This window comes from Stigmatopora argus, chromosome 3 (assembly GCF_051989625.1).
Source record: "Stigmatopora argus isolate UIUO_Sarg chromosome 3, RoL_Sarg_1.0, whole genome shotgun sequence".
Taxonomy (NCBI): Eukaryota; Metazoa; Chordata; class Actinopteri; order Syngnathiformes; family Syngnathidae; genus Stigmatopora; species Stigmatopora argus.
The window spans coordinates 20,818,751-20,839,319 of record NC_135389.1 but is presented as its reverse complement, the minus strand read 5'-3'; the positions used below and the strand labels follow the sequence as shown (position 1 = coordinate 20,839,319).

At 39.8% G+C, this 20,569-nt stretch overlaps 1 protein-coding gene across 2 annotated transcripts; it reads right to left on the bottom strand.

Annotated features, from left to right (window-relative positions):
- Positions 1-9,285: 9,285 nt before the first annotated feature.
- On the bottom strand, positions 9,286-19,361 carry LOC144070971 (putative oxidoreductase YjmC). Of its 2 annotated transcripts, none has more exons than XM_077595568.1 (12): positions 19,336-19,361; positions 15,605-15,727; positions 13,472-13,620; positions 12,391-12,579; positions 12,257-12,318; positions 12,137-12,190; positions 11,968-12,066; positions 10,696-10,831; positions 10,456-10,574; positions 10,175-10,270; positions 9,947-10,057; positions 9,286-9,595 (listed from the first exon to the last, which is right to left on the bottom strand). In XM_077595568.1, the coding sequence occupies exons 2-12, from the start codon at positions 15,610-15,612 to the stop codon at positions 9,530-9,532; spliced, it is 1,089 nt and encodes a 362-aa protein (XP_077451694.1). In that variant the 5' UTR covers positions 15,613-15,727; positions 19,336-19,361; the 3' UTR covers positions 9,286-9,529. The 2 variants fall into 2 exon arrangements, with proteins under 2 accessions (XP_077451694.1, XP_077451693.1); XM_077595567.1 differs by lacking the exon at positions 19,336-19,361 and adding an exon at positions 17,413-17,651.
- Between the last annotated feature and the right edge of the window lie 1,208 nt (positions 19,362-20,569).

Sequence of the window (20,569 nt, the reverse complement as noted above, 5' to 3'; positions counted from 1 at the left end):
GGGGAAATTAGGAAATATGATATACATCTATAATCATTTGAATTCGGTCCTAAAACAGAAAGTCGGCACTCATGATTTACTTTCTCGGGCCGCATAAAAATGACGCAGCGGGTCAGATTTGGCCCCCGGGCCGCCACTTTGACACCTGTGATTTAAATCATAGATAATTTGTTGGTTATTTCCTGTTTTGCATTAAGAAAACAACCATTACTGGATGAATTAATTCCTTATGATACTGACCCAAATGTGCTTTTGATACATACAGTATCTCATAAATACTACGTGTGATGATTTTCCTTAAGATTTTCCCTTCAAAGTAACACATTTGTACTCCCTGTTAAAACCATGAATATGGAGGTGAAAATTGTGAATCAGGGGGCATTTTATAGAAGAAAAAAATGTCAAATTCAACCATTTAAGGCAGTGGCTTATATGTGAGTAAATGCGGTATATATGTTCATTAATATGAATATGTTCATTAATATGTGCTGTCCCTTGTTAATTAAATCAAACTCAGAAGAGAAACTTAAGTAAGCGACTGATTAAATGAGAGGAGAGTTTACGTGCGTGCGTGCATTTCTAAGTTGGGGGGCGGCTTGGTTGGGGGTCCCAGATGGATACTGGATGGGAATTGTGTTTTCAGGCTGAGACCAGTGGGAGACGGTGGGCTTGCTGACACGAAGGCCCACCTGACACCTAATTACCAGAAATAATGTGTGCACTAGATGTCGCATTTTCATCCAAAAATGGAGTGGATCAAAGACACTGACACTTGATTTCTTTGTCTCTAAATTCTATAGCTCTAATGCACGTGTCAAAGTGGTGGCCCGGGGGCCAAATCTGGCCCGCCGCATCATTTTGTGTGGCCCGGGAAAGTAAATCATGAGTGCCGACTTTCTGTTTTAGAATCAAATTAAAATGAAGAGTATAGATGTATATTCAATTTCCTGATTTTCCCCCTTTTAAATCAATAATTGTCATTTTTTTCATCCATTTTTAGTTCAAAAATCATTTTGTAAAATCTAAAAATATATATAAAAAGCTAAAATAAACATTGTTTTAGATCTATAAAAAAACTGAATATTCAAGGCTTTTAATACAGTTATTTTAATCCATTTATTAAAAAAAAATCTAATTATATCTAAAATGGTCGTCCGGCCCACATGAAATCAAGTTGACGTTAACGCGGCCCGCAAACCAACCCGAGCCTGACACCCCTGCTCTAATACGTTTGCAATATTCATGCATTCATGCATTCATTTTTCATACAGCCTGGCGTGGGGTGCCGGAGCCAAGTATGGACATCAGGTGAGGTTTAACCTGAATTGGTGGCCGGCCAATCGCATGAGATTAAAAAAAATATATTACTCAGAGCTAAAGACAATTTAGCGTGCATTTATCCTTGCAAGTTGTTTTTAGGATGCGGGAGGAAACCGGAGTACCCGGAGTACCCGGAGAAAACCGACACGAACGAAATGCAAACTCCACATAGAATCGAAGTGGCACTTTGGATATTATTTTAGTATAAATAATAGCACTATATAAGGCCTGGCCATTCACCATTTTGCAGGAAATGAGCGAAAATTGGAGTCAAAAACACAGTTAATTTCACCTTAAGCAGCAGTTTGATTGACTAGAGAGGGTCCCTGACCCTCGTACAAGACCCATTGTTGCCCCCACAGCAAAAAAAAATCAAGTGTGGCACCTTTGTTATTCCAATCCACCTGCTTCCATTGACACACATCATTCAGTACTGTTGCTCTTACTGTTTCCTACAAAAACTAGGAAGCAACTGGCTTTACAGGACACCCACACGGACCCCTTGACACCTTGTTAGTGTGTTTACGGGTGGTCCTTTGACACTTATCTTTTGCTACTGTGGGGCTGGCCAAGCATCCAAATGGATTTTACAGGGAAGGGTTCATTGATTGTATAGGAGTTCGATTTGAATGATTCTGTTTTTTTTTTAATTTACTTTTGCTTGCTAATTTTTCAAATTTGTTTTGCAACTATTTTAGTAAGGCACTTTAGCTTTATTGTTATTACATTTGGTTGATTTGAAACAAGGCGAACGATGGCTGACGTTTTAGTTGCTGTCAGATAATTCAATTGGCTGATGAGAAAGGGTGTCTGTGTGTCTCTGTGTGTGTTTGTGTGTTTCTGTGTGTGTGTGTGTTTCTGTATGTGTGTCTGTGTGTGTGTGCGTGTGTTTCTGTGTGTGCATGTGTTTCTGTGTGTGTGTGTGTGTGTGTGTGTTTCTGTGTGTGTGTGTGTGTTTCTGTGTGTGTGTGTTTCTGTGTGTGTTTCTGTGTGTGTGTTTCTGTGTGTGTGTGTGTTTCTGTGTGTGTGTTTATGTGTGTGTTTCTGTGTGTGTGTGTGTGTTTGTTTCTGTGTGTGTGTTTGTGTGTGTGTTTGTGAGTGTGTGTGAGTGTGTGTGTGTGAGTGTGTGAGTGTGTGTGTGTTTCTGTGTGTGTGAGTGTGTGTGTTTCTGTGTGTGTGTGTTTCTGTGTGAGAGTGTGAGTGTGTGTGTGTTTCTGTGTGTGAGTGTATGTGTTTCTGTGTGTGAGTGTATGTGTTTCTGTGTGAGTGTGTGAGTGTGTGAGTGTGAGTGTGTGAGTGTGTGAGTGTGTGAGTGTGAGTGTGTGAGTGTGTGAGTGTGTGTGTGAGTGTGTGAGTGTGTGAGTGTGTGAGTGTGTGAGTGTGTGAGTGTGTGAGTGTGTGAGTGTGTGAGTTGCACCATAAGGTGGGAGATATAGTTTGTTTGGCAAAATAATTTGTATTACATTTAATATTTTTTCTAAAAATCTCATTGAGGAATACTTTTGTATATTACAAATGTTGCTTAAACTTTGGGGAAAAAAATTGGAGACATTCACAAAATTGAAGTACATCATTTCAAAATGTGACTCCAACAAAATGAAAGCAACATTTACATTCAGAACAAAGTACAAAGCTAGGATCCAAATAAATAAAGGGATTCAATCAATACGCGCTCCTTTTGTCAGGATGCATTGATTTATTCCAAAGGATACTATTGATCAAATTGATTCAAGTAACAAAAGGCATTTAAGCAGCTGCTCAGCAAATGGGGCATTGATTCTCATTTCCATCACCCGCCCGCCCGCCATCTTGACTAGTGGCGTGAAAATCAGCAAATTGTGGACAAGGAGACGTCCAACCGGCCCGTTAAAACTAGGACGCCCACGTGTTTATGTTCGTATCTCGGCGAAATAGACGTTCAATCCGTTTGAACTGAAAGCGAATCAGACATTATGGTGAAAGTATTTCAACGCCGCGGTGCGGCGGGCAACGTGTGTGAGGTCGAGCTAACGTACGTCCAAGATGGCCTCTCGTAGGTGGCCGAGCAGCTGCAAAAGTGTTATTAGGACCTCACAGGCGGACAAAGGCCGATCGACGCCTCGGCTCGACGCTCACGCGTCGGTGTGAGAGCGCGCGACGTGGTTGGGTGTGCAGAGTCCGCAGAGGAAATTGAATTTGGACCGTTTTGCCAAAAGATCGTTTGTCTGGTTGGAGGACGGAGAAAAAAGTGCGTACAAAAACGAATGGAAACTTTGAACGCGTGTGATGGAAAAAAGCAATACAATAAAAATAAGCAAGGGGCAGTTTTAATGTTTTTTTCCAAATAGAATACTCTAGAGCTGGGGTGGCAAACAGCTGGCTCTCGAGCCACATGTGGCTCTTTGCTTTAATTCTTTATCATATTTTGTATATAAGGTGGCTTTTTGCCTGGTTTCATGTTTCTCTTATTTTTATTCTCTCTTAATACACACTCAAATTGATCAGGGCCCTTTCAAAATAAATGATCCATTATATGTTTTAAAAATAATTTGGCAGATTAGGATTGTTTTTATGCTGCTTCTTACTTTTGACTCTCATAGTTTAACATTTTTGGTTCTTTGTGTCTAACTGTCTAAAACTGCTACCTGTGTGCGCTCATGTGTGTGTATGTGTGTGTGTGTATGTGTGTATGTGTGTATGTGTGTGTATGTACGTGTGTGTATGTGTGTGTATGTGTGTGTATGTGTGTGTGTTTGTGTGTATGTATGCGTGTGTCTGTCTGTGTGTGTCTGTCTGTGTGTGTCTGTCTGTGTGTTTGTGAGTGTGTGTGTGTATGTATGTATGTATACAATTGTGTATGTATATATGTGTGTATGTATGTGTGTGTATGTGTGTGTTTGTGTGTGCGTGTTTGTGTGTGTGTGTCTGTCTGTCTGTCTGTCTGTCTGTCTGTGTGAGTGTGTGAGTGTGTGTGTGAGTGTGTGTGTGAGTGTGTGTGTGAGTGTGTGTGTGAGTGTGTGTGTGAGTGTGTGTGTGAGTGTGTGTGTGAGTGTGTGTGTGAGTGTGTGTGTGAGTGTGTGTGTGAGTGTGTGAGTGTGTGAGTGTGTGAGTGTGTGAGTGTGTGAGTGTGTGAGTGTGTGAGTGTGTGAGTGTGTGAGTGTGTGAGTGTGTGAGTGTGTGAGTGTGTGAGTGTGTGAGTGTGTGAGTGTGTGAGTGTGTGAGTGTGTGAGTGTGTGAGTGTGTGAGTGTGTGAGTGTGAGTGTGTGAGTGTGTGAGTGTGTGAGTGTGTGAGTGTGTGAGTGTGTGAGTGTGTGAGTGTGTGAGTGTGTGAGTGTGTGAGTGTGTCTGCTCTGCACAAGAGGGCTAAAGATGCAAATTAGCCCTCAGCTACAATCTTACATGTTTACATGCTGTATTTTCTCGCATATAAGCCGTATTTGTAACTAAAAAAATGAAGACTGAATCAAGGGTACGGCTTACACGCGCACAAGACTTGCTACTCTTTTAAAATAAATCAAACAATCAAACCAACCCCTTTAATCACGTGTCAAAGTGGCGGCCCGGGAGCCAAATCTGGCCTGCCGAATCATTTTGTGTGGCCCGGGAAAGTAAATGATGAGTGCCGACTTTCTGTTTTAGGATCAAATTAAAATGAAGAGTATAGATGTATATTAAATGTCCTGGTTTTCCCCGTTTTAAATCAACAATTGTCAATTTTTAATCCATTTTTCTGTGTTTTTAGTTCAAAAATCATTTTGTAAAATATAAAAATATATTAAAAAATAGCTAAAATAAACATTGTTTTAGAGCTATAAAAAACTGAATATTCAGGGATTTTAATCCAGTTATTTTAATCCATTTATTAAAAAAATCTAAATATATATCTAGCCCACATGAAATCGAGTTGACGTTAACGCGACCCGCGAACCAACCCGAGTCTGACACCCCTGCCTTAAATCATCAACAACAACAATCAAATATGAGTGTTGCCATTTAAATTCATAAAACTAACAGTAATATCGAATCCACTACATGCAAAAATGAGCCAACAGATGGAGAAACATTCCACAGCAGTTGGCCAGATGCTTTGTTTTGTCTGCTTTTTATGTTGGCCAGGCCATTTGCATGTATAGCAGCCAACAAAGTAAAAAAAAAAAAAAGTCAAGGCCAAATCTATTGGCTTTGTGGGGGTGACAACAGCTGGGGGGGAAGCAACCAGGAAGTCGTTGCACTTCATTAAAACCACAGCAGGAGAGCCCATTAACCCCGCCCACCCCGCAAAAATCCCTCCTTCCATGACATTCTCCATCCAAGCTGTCATTTTACTCGCAAATATTAATCCGTCCTTCTAATTGGTGCACACATTACTTGGTAAAAGTGGGAAGATATTCTGATCTGATCCTCTCCGGGTGGAAAAGTGTTGCTATGGCGATGCCTATAATCTGATCCCCCGCTGCCATGGCGATCCCGAACCAGAAATTAATTCGGCAAAGTTAGTGTTTGAGTGGGTATAACGTACATTTGTAACGTATTGTTTTTTTTTTTCTATCATATATTGCGCAACCAAAATCGACGAAGCAAATGTTCAATGTTTTGACATAGTAAGAAATAGCAAAGCATATTTAATTTTGTTGTTTTGTTCTTTTTGGTTGATGTTCTATTTATTATTTAGAAATGGTTGTTTTGTTTTTGTGGTGTCGGGACACTTAACTTTTAAATTTAAAAATATATATATATATATTATTCTTTATCTCTAAATTAATAATGAATTTGCACACTATGGCCATTTCGTATGGTTTACTAATCAATATTTTTTTCATTTTGTCATTTTATTAATGGCATATGGACTACATATTTTTCACTCTGTTTTAAGCCAATTCGATTTAATATTTATGATTTAGAAACAGTAGCACTATATAAAGAAAATGTTCATTATTTTGAGACTATGGAAAAATAGCATGTGTAGTTGTATTGGCAAGGCAGATTTATTTTTGTTGTTTAGTCCTTTTCATTTAGTTTTATGTTTAGTTATAATCTAAATATTAGTATAAAACATACATCTTTATACACTTTATACAAGTCGCACCTCTACTTACAAAATTAATTGGTTCCAAGACATTTTACGTAACTTCAAAATTTCGTAAGTAGAGGTGTACTTTATATGTAAATTTTATCATTCGTTCCACGGTCCTTGCAAAACTACCAAATAAAGTTACTAAACCCTTTAAAATAGTGTTCCAATTTTGTATGAAAGATGTGAGGAAAAATTATAAGGAAATGATTAATTAATGTCTTAAAATAAATAAAGCATATGAAAATGAACCCTCAAAATAAAATAACGGATAACGAAATGCATTTACTTTTTGGGCGATTTCGTAACTTGGATCTTTTTCATATCTCGAGTCACTCATTTGCATATTAAAAAATTCGTAACCTGAAACTTTCATCCCTTTAGGCATTCATAAGTAAAGATATGACTGTACTTGAATATATTTACAAAAATAAACATAGAAACTCCCTGTTAGTTGCTGTAGGTTAAAGCCAGTTTTTCTTATTTTTATAAGATTAAGATTTCCAGTCCAAAACAAACACCGAGCCCCGCCCCTTTGGAAATGGCCAACCTCGTCAATCCCTTCACGATTGGTTCACTCAAAGAGGGATGGCCAGGTCGCTCCTCAACCCCACAAAAGAAAACACCTGTTAGAATCTTCTTAATCCCCAGCAGCAGCCCTGTTCTCGGGGTCTTTGGAGGGGGGCCCCCAATAATCCACATGAGTGACACAGGGCCAAGGCCAGTGCAGATTAGACCCCACCACCACCACCCTTAATCCTCGGACTCGGCGGAGGCTAACATCCACGTTCCCCCTTCGGTGCAAATCTAATCGAAGTATATCTCTGTCAACCAATGACGTGCTTGGCCCGGGCTGACTTCCTCTTATTACTTGGCAACCCATACAGGAACTCTTTGCCCCGTCGGGACTGAAAGCCAATTGATTTGTTGATTTCTCTTCTTTTGTTTGAGGTCGGCCGACTGTTAACAAGACAACTAGGGTTCGAGGCCCAGTGCCAAGACTTTTGGCATGGGAGATTACAGGCCTGAACGGGGCATCTGGCATGGCCCCGTCACCCTTCATGTCTCCAGAGAACATGAAAAAAATATACTATGTCTGTTTCATATTAAGGCTAGAAGTACGTTGTCTCCATCTAGTGGCAGATGTTTACGTTACAACACAAGCGTCATTGACTTCCCAGGAAAGACTAAGACAAGGGTGTCAAACTCGGGTTGGTTCGCGGGCCACATTAATGTCAACTCCATTTCATGTGGGCCGGACCATTTTAGATCTAATATCTAGATTTTCTTTTTTAAAAATGGATTAAAAGAACTAGATAAAAAGCCCTAAATAGTCAATTTTTATAGATCTAAAGCAAGGGTGTCAGACTCGGGTTGGTTCGCGGGCCTCTTTAACGTCAACTTGATTTCATGTGGACCGGACCATTTTAGATCTAATATCTAGATTTTTTTATTATAAATGGATTAAAAGAACTGGGTTAAAATCCCTGAATATTCTGTTTTTTTTATAGATCTAAAACAATGTTTATTTGAGCTTTTTTTTATATATTTTTAGATTTAACAAAATGATTTTTGAACTAAAAACTGAAAAAAATGGATTATAAAAATTACAATTATTGATGTAAAAAGGGGGGAAACAGGAAATTTAATATACACCAAAAGAAAAAGAATGATAAAAAATGCAATTATTGATTTAAAAAGGAGAAAATCAGGAAATGTAATATACATCTATACTCTTCATTTTAATTTGATCCTAAAACAGAAAATCGGCACTCATGATTTACTTTCCCGGGCCACACAAAATGATGCGGCGGGCCAGATTTGGCCCCCGGGCCGCCACTTTGACACACATGGACTAAGACATTGTAACAGTTTTGTAAATAATTTAACACACGATACTGTAAAATATACCTTTTTGAAATCTGCATAATTAATTTTCACTGGATGCAATTTTAACTTGCGATCATGCCAAGTACAGAACATTTTGAAAAGTTTGCAACATTGGTTACCTCTTACGGAGCCCCGGACATGAAATCAAAACGATCGGTGTTCTTCACTTAGGTATATCTTTTTAGTCTTACCTTTACTCGAGTTGACGTCTCATCTTGCATTCATAGTCCAAGTTGATCTGCTGGATCGTCAGTTTAGCAGTGTAGATGTGCAAATAGCACGATCTGGTGCGATGCTAGCTAGCCCAGCTAGCACCTGTGGCAGCCCAGCCTGGCCTTAGCTTCAAGCGGTGGAAGCCCAGTTCGTTGCGGAAGGCTCGGCCTCGAGTTCCAATAGGCAGCCTAGCTAGCTCTGGTGGAAAAAAAAACATCCATCTTGCAGCTTAAACTTCTTCCTGCATGATGGTATCCAGACTTTGGTGGGGGAAAAAAACATCCATCGTGGGGCTTAAAGTTCTGTTAGCATGGTAGCATCCATGCTTTTTTTTCTGTTGTTTAATGCGGCTAGCTAGCTACGGTTCGTAGCATCTAAATAGCTGTAGCATTGTCGCCCGTTTGAAATAATTGGGCAAACACAGACGATATAATTGTCAAAAATCTACATATGTCAAAATATCTGACAAACAGCACGTAGCTAGCTGTGTCTGCCCCTCTGCTGCCATTTTTAGCTATGATGGTTTTTTTTTTGCTATCGTTTGTCCAATCTACAACACCTGGGCCACTGCACCTGCTGCTTGATTACTATTGTTCCACTGCAAATGGTGAAAACACAATGCAACACAGCCTACACAAGATATTTAGGACCAATATATGTGGAACATGGCTTTTATTTGGGAATAAGGCACTTGGAATTGTTATGGCAATAATGAGTAGAGTGACCTCTTTCTATATATACACGCACTATCAAGACATTCCTTAACGCTGTTAAAAATGATTGTCTAAAGCATAACAAAGGCACTTTCACAGTACATGTACTTGTCTTCATTTACTCACTGGTCAGGTAAAGACATGCAAAGGATCCAAAGAAAATAAATGTGCAGAATCTGTGCTGAGAGTAACAATTAGTGTGTGAGCCACACTAATTTGGACTAAAAACTAGTTTCATACAGTCCCTTTTTAAACCACTTTTATGAATTCTGTCTGCAGACGTCTTGGAAAGAACTAGTTTCACTTGGTCGCTGTATCAAGGAGAAGCTCCAACTTGTCACTTCTACTCTGGAATGATTTTGTCGACGGGCAGCAGGGGACTAACGCCCACCCTCTTGGCGCAGTCGTTCTGAAATCAGACGGAGAAAATCGCCAACATAGAATTACGGGACAATTGATGTTTACAGGGGCGGCCCGGCTGGGATAGGCTCCAGCACCCCCGGCGAGCCTAGTGAAGATAAAGCGGTTCAGAAAATGAGATGAGAAATGAGATGTTTACAGCCATTATGTGGTGTCACTTAGATCAATGAGCATTTTTTGCAGTTATCTCCATCTCCACTAGATGGGGGTGTTATAAACCAAAACAAAGATTTTAAGGGTAGTCACTGCTATTTTCATCCTCCATTATTTTCTTAATTATTTCTAATTTTTACTTAAAAAAAGTCCTCATTGCAGTAATGTTTTGACGACTTGCTCCTACCATGTGGTTGACCACATTTATGTGGTACGGGATTCCACCCAACTTCTCACACTTGGCCATGTTGGTCCTCTCGGTATCACCGGGGGCCAGAACGGGGGCGTCGGGGTCAGCCTGCAGTGCAAAACCAACAAATATTGAAAAATCCTCTCTGTGTGTTGATTATTTTCTAAACTTTTTTTTGCATGGATATCCATCTTTGCGTTCCTGCCTCAGAACCCGAGCACTCACCGGGTCTAGTCCTCTTTGGATGGCCAAGAGGTCCGCCATGCGGTCGGTGAACCCGGGAGCAAAGTTCTCCGGGTTGATCGCCACGAAACACTGACCCTGCGCAAACACACACAGACAGAGGAACCACGAACACGACGGTTACGAGTTTAACGACCCAATGCAAACGGTGACGGCAACACCGCTTAGGTCCAATTAGCATTTAACATCTACGCTTCATCTTGTATACTAAAAGTGGAGACAAATCTCAGCAAAAAAAATGCACCACAGATTGCGCAACGTACCAGGTCGGCAACACTGTCGGTCACCTTCCACGATCGGATGTGTGTGCTGTAATTTGAGCCGGCCAGGATACCGCAGAAAATCTCCACCATCATTCCCAGTCCGTAACCTTTGTACCCTCCTGGACAATAGTAAGTTACAAATAGTTTAATGCTTAACAGGCCATCTTTTTCCAGTCACAAATAGCAATTGGAGCAGCTAAATGTAGATAAACATGGCTATGCTCAGTTCAAATGGCAGACCTGTGGCCTCGCTGCCGCCAATTGGAACCAATCCCCCTCCGTCCAGAACTTTCTTAGGGTCAGGAGTCATCTTGCCCTGAGCGTCGCACCCCCATCCCACGGGGATGGTGTCGCCGCGACGATCGTGCAGCTCCACCTGTTGTACGCATCCAAGAAAATTGTAAGACAACAAATGCTATGATGCGACTTTGCGAAACTAGGAACAGACGCCAGAATGATTCTTTTTGCCATTGGGCCAAAGAGCACATAAGATTTTCATTTTGGGATTATTAAAGAGTGTAAATTAAAGTACGGTGATCGTTCACCACTTCACGGCTTCAGTACGTCGCTGTTTTGTATCTGTATAGGCGTGCAAAAAATTTAGTAGGGCAGTAAGAATAGGGGTGATCCTACTTCGCGGCTTTATTGCGGACATGTACGGTTTAGATAAGTGGTTCCCAAACTGGGGGGCGCGCACCCCTAGGGAGGCGTAAAGAGAATTCAAGGGGGGCGTGAAATCATCTGCTAAAAAAAATGTTTAAATAGATTATAAGATTAATAAAATCAAATAACAAATACCTGCCATTAAATACATGCAAAATATGATTATAGCAGTCACTCCAACGGTCCAACCCGTTTTCTATTAACAGAGATCTGTTTTCCTGAACAATGCTAAGAAATAAATGCAATAAAATAAAATAAGTTCACATGAGCAAAAGAGGAAGTGGGAGGGGGGGGGGGGGGGGGGGGGGCGTGCGGGTCAACTGGAAGCAAGAACGGGGGCGTCAGGTAAGATAGTTTGGGAACCACTGCTCTAGATAAAGGGTGTCAGACTCGGGTTGGTTCGCGGGCCGCTTTAACGTCAACTTGATTTCACGTCGGCCAGACCATTTTAGATATAATATTTCCATTTTTTTGTTTTTATAAATGGATTAAAAGAACTGGATTAAAAGCCCTGAATATTCAGTTGTTTTTATAGATGTAAAACAATGTTTATTTTAGCTTTTTTATATATATATATTTAGATTTTACAAAATGATTTTTGAACTAAAAACAGAAAAAAATGGATTAAAAAATTACAATTATTGCTTTAAAAGGGGGAAAAAAATCAGGAAATGTAATATACATCTATACTGTTCATTTTAATTTGATCCTAAAACAGAAAGTCGGCACTCATGATTTACTTTCTCGGGACACACAAAATGATGCAGCGGGCCAGATTTGGCCCCCCGGGCCGCCACTTTGACACGTGGTCTAGATTATCCGCGATATTCGAGGGATTGCCGTACTCACTTTTCCGAGCGCGACCGCAGACGTGGCCATGTCCAGGACGAAGCTGTCCCCGTCTTTGGACGGCGCCGCGACGCTGATGGGGTTGGTGCCCAAGGTGCACTGCAAAAACACCTCGGCTCAATAACGGCACCACAACGACAAAATGGAGAGCTAGAGTATTTTTGCTGACCTTTCTGCCACGGGTGGGGACCACCAGAGGGGACGTGTTGGTGAAGGACATTCCCTGCGTACGAGTCACAATTGTTAGATAAAGCCAAAAGGACAGCTGATGGACATCTTTTTCACTTACGATCATGTTCTCCTTAATTGCTCGAATGGCGTAGTGGCCGGCGATGCCATAGTGGTTTGAGCCTTGAACAGAAAAGTCACATAAACACTTGCACATTTCTTGTTTTTTTTCTTCTTCATTTTAAGCGTACTTACCATGCGCGACCACCCAACCGATGCCAACTTCTTTGGCTTTCTTGATAGCCAAATCCATGCAGAAGTTCCCCACCACGGGCCCCAGCAGGTTCTTCCCGTTCACGAGCGCCGTAGCGGGACTCTCCTTATCGACGACGGGCTCCCCATCCTTAGCGCAGACTCCCGTCTGTAGGTCTTTGACGTACATATCTGTCAAAAAATGAGAACAAAATCCCATTAAATCGGAACGTTCGTCTAAAAATTACAGTAGCTTGCGCTGTTTTCATGACCACTGGGGGCATCAGAACAATTATTCTGACATGCCGATAGTGATCAAATATACCGGAAATATTAGAAGAAGAAACCGAAGAGTGTCAGGAATCCATCGCTCCACCCATTTCTACTTTAAATGTGAGTGTTATATTGCATATTTTTCCCGTATTTCTACTGAAAGAATTGGCTGGATTTGGTAATAATACCGTATTTTCTCGCATATTAGCCGTCTCCACATATAAGCCGCACCTTTAAAATTGCCTTAAAATAGTTGAATTTTACAATTTCTCTCATATGGGACCGATACTGTATGAATCCAAACACCGTCTGCTGGATTGGACATTCCTAAAGGGTGTGGCCTGCAAGTAGACACATTCAAAACGGATGTCAGGTGAGCAGTACAACCAGGAAGTGTGTCCATAGCGGTCTAGTTTGTCATCCCTAGGTAAAATGGCGGCGCCCTGAGCGAGCAAGTGAGTTTTTTTCTACATTTTACGCAAGATACGGTTTATTTTTTTGCAGTTCCGTGCATGTCAAGTCTAATTTATGCGCATATAAGCCGTACCCTGGATTCAGCCATCATACAGCGTATATAGGAGAAAATACGGTATTCCAAATGGGCTGTGGAAGTAAGAATTTTCTTTCCAATCAGGCTTTAAAATCCAAGTGTCCACGTAAACGTACCCAAGTTCATTTTTTAGATACCTCGTACTAGCATTCCACTTAATGAAAGCCCACCTTGACTACACAACCAATTTTCCGATTGAAATCAACTGAAATGCAGTTTATTTTTATTTTAAAACACAGAAACGACCCGAGACGGACTCACCCATCCGATTCAGGCCGTGGCTGTAGTGCCCCCTGTGGTCACCCTCCACCAGAACCTGTGCCAGGCTGCGGGCATGATGCTCCTTGCTGCCCACCGCCGTCATGCACTTCTCGATGAAAGTGGTCACCTCCTGCTGGGTAATCAAACACCTGTAAAGAAGAGAGAAAACAGACACTGAACTTATTTGAAATGTTTTCAGAGAATTAATTGAAAATGAATTGCATGTAATGAACAAACTTTATTGAACCAACTAAAGAATAAAAACATAGTACATACAGTGAATAAAAAAAAAACCCTTTGGATGCTCGCTTTAAGGATTTTTGTAAAATATAAATTCAAGTATAGGAGGCAAAAAAATGACAACCACTAGGAAAAAATGTTCAGATTCATATTTTGGATTTTATGATCAAGTTTAGCAAAGTAAATGTTTCAAAACCTGAGTCAATTTTACTACATCACAAAGACTTTTTAGTACCATGCATTACCATTACAAAACATAGATATGAAAAAATAGAGATCTAGAGATGTTCAAATCCACTAACTGACGTCCAATCCATTTAACCTGGGAGGGATGCCGAGAGCCCAGTTCAAATAAATTAGACATCTACAACTACTAGGGAGAAACGTCTTTCAAATGACAACAGTGATAACAACAACAACAAAAAACTGATTATTTAAACCACAACATTGCCTTCTAAATGCCCTAATTTCAGTTTGTTCCGTTCTTTACACTCCACGTTGCACAAAAACATTCAAACTGCGTTCTTCTTCAATTGGTCGTAAAACATCTCCACTCCCCCGCAGCCGTCACATGCTTGACGAACAGCAGTTCTCCTGATCGCCGCTTCTTACGTCACAAAGAACGCTTGAAGGATGAGCGAGTTCAAACAAAAACAAAAACATGCTAATAACCACCATTTGACCCCGAAAAACCGGCAAGGTCCTGTCTTTCTACTTCCCTATATTGTTTTTCTCACCCTTTTAGAGAATGTTGAAACTTTACGAGTCTGCACAATTACATCCAGATGTGGACTGTGGTGAAAGTTGGCAATGAGCAATCGAAAAATCGCAAAGTAGGGTCACCCCATTATAATTTTTTTTCTTCAGTCCTGAGTCGTAGTAGCAAGATTTTCAATTTTTTATCAACTTCAAAAAATATATATATATTTAAATTAATAGCAGAAAAAAAAAATCAAAAATGGTGAATTTGCAATAAGTGAAGACGCGCTAATCGAGGGATTACTGTACTTTCTATGGAGGGACCACCAAATAATACACAACCTAATGCTTTGTATTGTATTTATTAAGTTTATCTCAACAAGGTTTAGGAGTTCCCAAAAAAGTGGAAACATGTGGATTTCGTTACAATCCCAAAAAAAAAAAAAAAGAATTCTACAACAAACGCACAGAATCCCAACAAAAATCCGCCGCTAATGTATGTAACATGAGCCGTGGAATGATGTACATTATTGGGGGTGGGATTGGTTTGGGAGGTTAACGGAAAGCAGACCCTCTGGCAGAGGAGGGTCCCAGTGGGAAATTATGTAACATCTTATGTAAGGGAAGAAATTGAATAAAAATAACAGTTATGATTTTCTTTTTGGGGGGGGGCGTTATGGCCTTAGGAGAGGGTGTGAAAAGGCAACCTGCTTGACAGCCAATTATCATTATCAGAACCTCGTTAAAAAGCTATGATAATAGATGGAACATGAAGCTTTGATCATTTATCGTCATAAATATCAGAAATATTTTACAACTAAAGAAAATAGTGTATGCTAGCAATGCTATCATTTCTTAGTTGGGTCAACATGGCCCTAATGCGGGTCATGCGGGTGTACCAAATAATGTAAAACAGGGTGCGACAGGAGGTAATGGAACACTCATTGGCTTTATATAGTCGGTTGTAAAATTAGAACAAGGGTCTCAAGTGCAAAAGTTTCTGCGCCGTATGCGGGGAGGAAGACGACAAGAGGAAGTTTTGCACGCATGAGCATCAAAATGAAACCTCACACTTAACTCCATTGTTTTTTAGCATGAAGGGAAAAGCTACGGGAAGTAAAATCGGAAGTCTTGCATGCCACATTTTGAGAAAATAGCCTTAGTTTGACCTTGAAAGGACAAGAGATTATTTACCTGCTCATGTTGCTTGTCTGGTGTGTTGTCACTGTCCTCGACGCAAAAGCAAAGAAGAAAGATTGGTTTCTTTGCTTTTGCTCATGTATTCTCTTCACTTGGCTCCAATCCGCTCTTCCAGCCCTGAAAACAGAGGCCACGCCCACCCAGGGAATGGCTATCATCAGGTATTTACGAGGGCAGAGAGTACATTTTCGTGGGGGTGTGTCGCATGTAGGCGGGGTTTGTTTTGCAAGGGTGGGCCTGTGGGGTGCCGGAGTTATGTAACCTTGAGCTGCATTTGATCGATAAGAGGACACAACTTCCTTCAAACCAAAATGTGTGTCAAGAACAGAACAGACGACTGCCCTGTTTTTCAACCCTTGTATAATTATTAAAGAAGCTGAAGAACATTAACTGATAATTGCAATCATGGTGTAATTTTTTTAATCTAAAGTTAATATGTACAATTCTGATCCTGATTCTGTATTTTTTTAAGTTTTTCATAATGAACTTTGGCAGTAGAAGTTTAAAAACGAAAATTTTGTCGCCATCCGGTGGCCATCAGACGAAGTACACCCTGTTAAATCTTGTGCTGTGAGTTGACCGTGAATGATCATGTTTTATGTTTTCTTTTTCTTAATGATGTACTGTATTAACACAAATACATGCATTCTTATACGGCTGTTATTTTATACATTATATCGAGTTTGAGTACTTATGTGTGCACTTTACAGTGAAACTTTAAATCTCATTGTAATGGTAAAATGACAATAAAGGCATTCAATTCATTGCATTTATGTTGAGGATTTTGCATGTTCTTTCTGCGCTTGCATGGATTTTTTTGCAAGGGCTCCAGCTTCCTCCCACAGTCCAAAAGAGACGCATGTTAGCTTCCCCGAAGTCTCGAAATAGTCCATAGGAATTTGCGTGAGCGTGACTGTATGTGCGTTGCAAATTGAACTAAAGGCCAACCAGTCAATATTTAAATAAATATACAGCAAGGGGGAGGGCTCATGGGTCAAGTACTAATGATAATTTAAAAAAAGAGAAGGTAGGCAGCATTTTTTTGAAGCATGTGATGCATCTAAACAGATCCCAACTTCATTAGTTTGAGATTCTCTTGTTTTGGGGTGTCTTGTTGATGAGGAAAAATGGATTTCAACTTATCTTGTGAATTTGAAATAGAAATTTAAAGTGCAAGTAAAAATGTCACATGAACAATACGAGCACTTGTACGGGTACTCTAAATGAATAGGCCCTTTCATCTAATTGGTAGAACAGAGGAAGAATTCAAATATCTTCTGGTTAAATATTAAGACTCATGAAGTTTTCAAATGTGTGTTCATTTAAAAAACATCTACATGAAGTTAAATTAAGCAATTCCAGCCAGTGAAAAGGGATCCATGAGTTACTTGTTCTTACTGTACAAGTAAGTAACTTCTCGACATGTTTTTACGTATTTTCCAAAAATATTGAATGTCTTATTGGGCATACAACACTAGAGGGCACTACACGGGCCACATATGAATTATCATTAAGTCATTTAACACGGGCCACATATGAATTATCATTATGTCATTTAACACGGGCCACATATGAATTATCATTAAGTCGTTTACTGAATACAATAGAACAGTAGCATAGTGTAAGTATACATAATTGACCGTGATTAACGAGTTAGGTAATTATAATAAAGTGGGAATACAAAGTAAAAGAGTGACTCATGTGCCTGCGTTTTTAAATCCACTCATAACAATTCTACTGGGACAAATACACGTGGAGTCTGAAAAACAAACAAAAAGGCTTAACAGCAAACTTTTACTCACCTGTGAGTTACGAACGGGCCTCCTCACGTACTTTTTTCGTGTCATTCCACCTGAATTGTGCTGCCTTTTGGGTGCCATATTGTCATTACTTTAGTCATTTACATTAAAAAAAATTCCTGCATCAAACGAGTTCGCTTGAATAAATATACTATATGAGATTAGATATCGTAAGGTAGAATCTTTCGCGAAGGTTACTGGTAGACAAATGAAAAAGTTTTTTTTTTCAAATATTTTCATAGCCCAAACGAGTGGTTTAAAAGCGGAAATGGCGTCATCATTAGGCAGCGAGAGCGGAAGTCAAATAAAAGCTGTCGGTTTGAAATTTGTTATTTATGAGTTGCTTAGTTTATTGTCTGAAGAATAGTATTTAAAGTATGTGTATAGGCTGCCTTGTAAAAAAAATCACACAAAAAAACAAGAAAAACAAGACATTTTATGGTGACCCCGAGGCCAATGCACGTTGCCTCATTAACGCCGACGATGCCGGAAGTCATGCCCCACTGCGCAATGTTGTTTAAATAAAGTATAATATCTTACTATGACCTATTATCACACTATTATATCGTTATTATTTTCTGGACTATATGTCACTTTTTTCAGAGCTCTTCTTTGCATATGACATACTTAGGTGGGGGTGATTTACACTTCCTTTTTATAAACAAGTTCATTTGTGTAATTGCCCACATTTTTTGCTGATGTAAATACGACAAGTCCCAAATATTTAACCCAAACTTTAGCCAATAACACCCAGGAGCAAGATTTGAACCCGCTCCCTCCTGCCAGCTGCAAGCCTGTAATTCACCCCTGGCCAAACATCTGCAACAATTTTTCCCAGCCACCGCAAAAGGGCAAAATAGAATGTTGGAGGCCCGAAACTGTCATTTGCCTGAGTTTAAATAAAGAGGCCGGACTGGGAGAAGGTGGTTAATATGAGGGTTACATCCAAATTTTGCTAGGTCGGAAGTGGATGACACCCATATTAAACCATTGCAAAAGTGGGCAAAAATAACTGGAAATGATGAAGAATTACAATAATACTTAGACTTTTTGAGAAAAGTCAACTTCATTTAAATATGTTGCTGTTTGGCCCAACTTCTGCAAGTTTTACATATAATCTAAATATATATATTTTGGGAGATTAAAGGGGAGTTAGAAGGGACCCGCCTGTAAATTAGAACCTCCTCGGCACTGTGCAAGTACAAGTTTAAATGCAGGGTGGAAGTACACTGTCAAAACCACAAGAACACAGCCTTTACAATTACATGAAGTCCAACCCATTTAAGAAGGAAATGCATGTAGCAAAAAACATCAAGTTAAAAAAAAGAAATAATAATAATAATGGATTTCAAACATTTTTACCAGCATAATGCTGCGGTCAGTATATTTATTTTGTTCATGAAAAAGAAAAAAAAGATGCATATAGAATATTCCAGATAGATTTACAAGACTTTAAGGGTAAAGTGGAGCATTAAAATGTAAATACAAATCTATATCTGTTTTTGTGGGCATTTTTAACAATATTTTTCAGTATAAAGTTATATGCATTTACTCATTTATGTTTTAGTTAATGTACAGTATATGTAATCACATTGAATATGTTTAATAATTTGATTTACTCATTCGTCCCTGAAATTTTGGATTATAATATGCAATACAAACACGGTGAAGATGAAAAATATTGCATAATAAGATACTGATAATCACTCTTTGTCATCATGATTAAGGATCTTTCAAAATAAAAGAATTGGGTTAAAGGGAAAGACTTAGCCTTGTATGAATGACTTTCATGTGAAAAACAGTTGAAATGCTAATTTCTTAGACATCTGCTAATCACATGTGAGTATATGTTAATGGTTAGGTTCTTAGATATCTTAATAATGGACCAAATAATGTTTAAACCCCAAAAATAACCCAAATTCTTACCATAGTAGCCATTTTGTCTTTACTTATTCAAACGTGAGCACGCTGATAGCACAGGTGCAAGCAATAATCATTATTGGCAACCTCAGGAAAAAGGGCGGGGACTCTGGAACATTCACATTTGATTGGCTTAACTAGAAGCAGCAGTGATCAAATCTATGCCTCCATGTTGGTGCGCCACTTCCTGGAAATACTGGTCAATATTTCTAATTTACATTACAATTCTACCCCATTTATTTTCCATAACGCCTAATCTCTTAAGGGTCATGGGGGTGCTGGAGCCTATCCCAGCTAATTACGGTTGCCAGCCAATCACAGGGCACGAGGAGACAAAGGACAACCAATCGTAGCGAGGGTTAGGCAATTCTAGAGTTTTTAGCCAAGCTAGCCTAGCATGTGTTTTTGAGATGTGGGAGGAAACTAAAGTACCCAGAGAAAACCCACGCAAGCCTTTGCCTACAGTATATGTAATCACATTAAATACATTTAATTTAACTTACTAATTAATCTCTGAAAACACAGGAATGCCCGAACCTGGGATCGAACCCTCGATCCCAGAACTGTGAGGCCGACGTGCTAACCACTTTTCCAAAAGTTGAATTTAAACAAGATTCTCTGCACTGTGAAGTGTTGTCTTTCCCTTTAAGCCAAATAAAGTTTTTTTTGTAGATAAGGGGGTGCATAAATATAATAAATACTTGCAAATGCAAAGTGCGCCGTGGCGTCGCGTGATATCAAATTTGGCCGAAAAGCGGAATGGGGGATTTGGTACCGTCCGTCTACCAGTTGAAGAGGTTCAAGAAGTTCTGTAGGCCGTCCTCGCCGAGGAAGTCGAAGGAGCCTTGGGAGGAGCCCAGGTGGATCAGCAGGAGAACCAGCAGGACTACGGCCAGGAGAGGGATGAGCAGATTCCAGCCGGCAGCCAGGATGTTGTACCACTTGGCTTTATCCGAGCACTCCTGGGCCAATTGCAGGTTACCCTGGGTCTTCTGGTCTCGGGCCTTGCAACGTGAAACAATGATTATTTGAACTGAGCTTTGGGAACAGGGTGGAATAAAACAAGTATAACAACAACAAAAATACAACAAAGGTACAATATCTGTGGTTTAATCAAGTATTAATTATTCAGGTTACTTTTGTTTTGGCAACAGACTGGATAGGTCTGAGTTTAAGATGAAAAATAGGTTATTAGGGTGATAGCTAAAGGCTAAAGCAAGGGTGTCAGACTCGGGTTGGT

Coding starts and splice junctions, on each gene's coding strand:
- LOC144070971 (XM_077595568.1), bottom strand. Junction 10,832..11,967: donor CTGCGGTCGCGCTCGGAAAA/GTGAGTACGGCA, acceptor TGCGTACAACAG/GTGGAGCTGCACGATCGTCG. Junction 10,575..10,695: donor TGGCGGCAGCGAGGCCACAG/GTCTGCCATTTG, acceptor ACTATTGTCCAG/GAGGGTACAAAGGTTACGGA.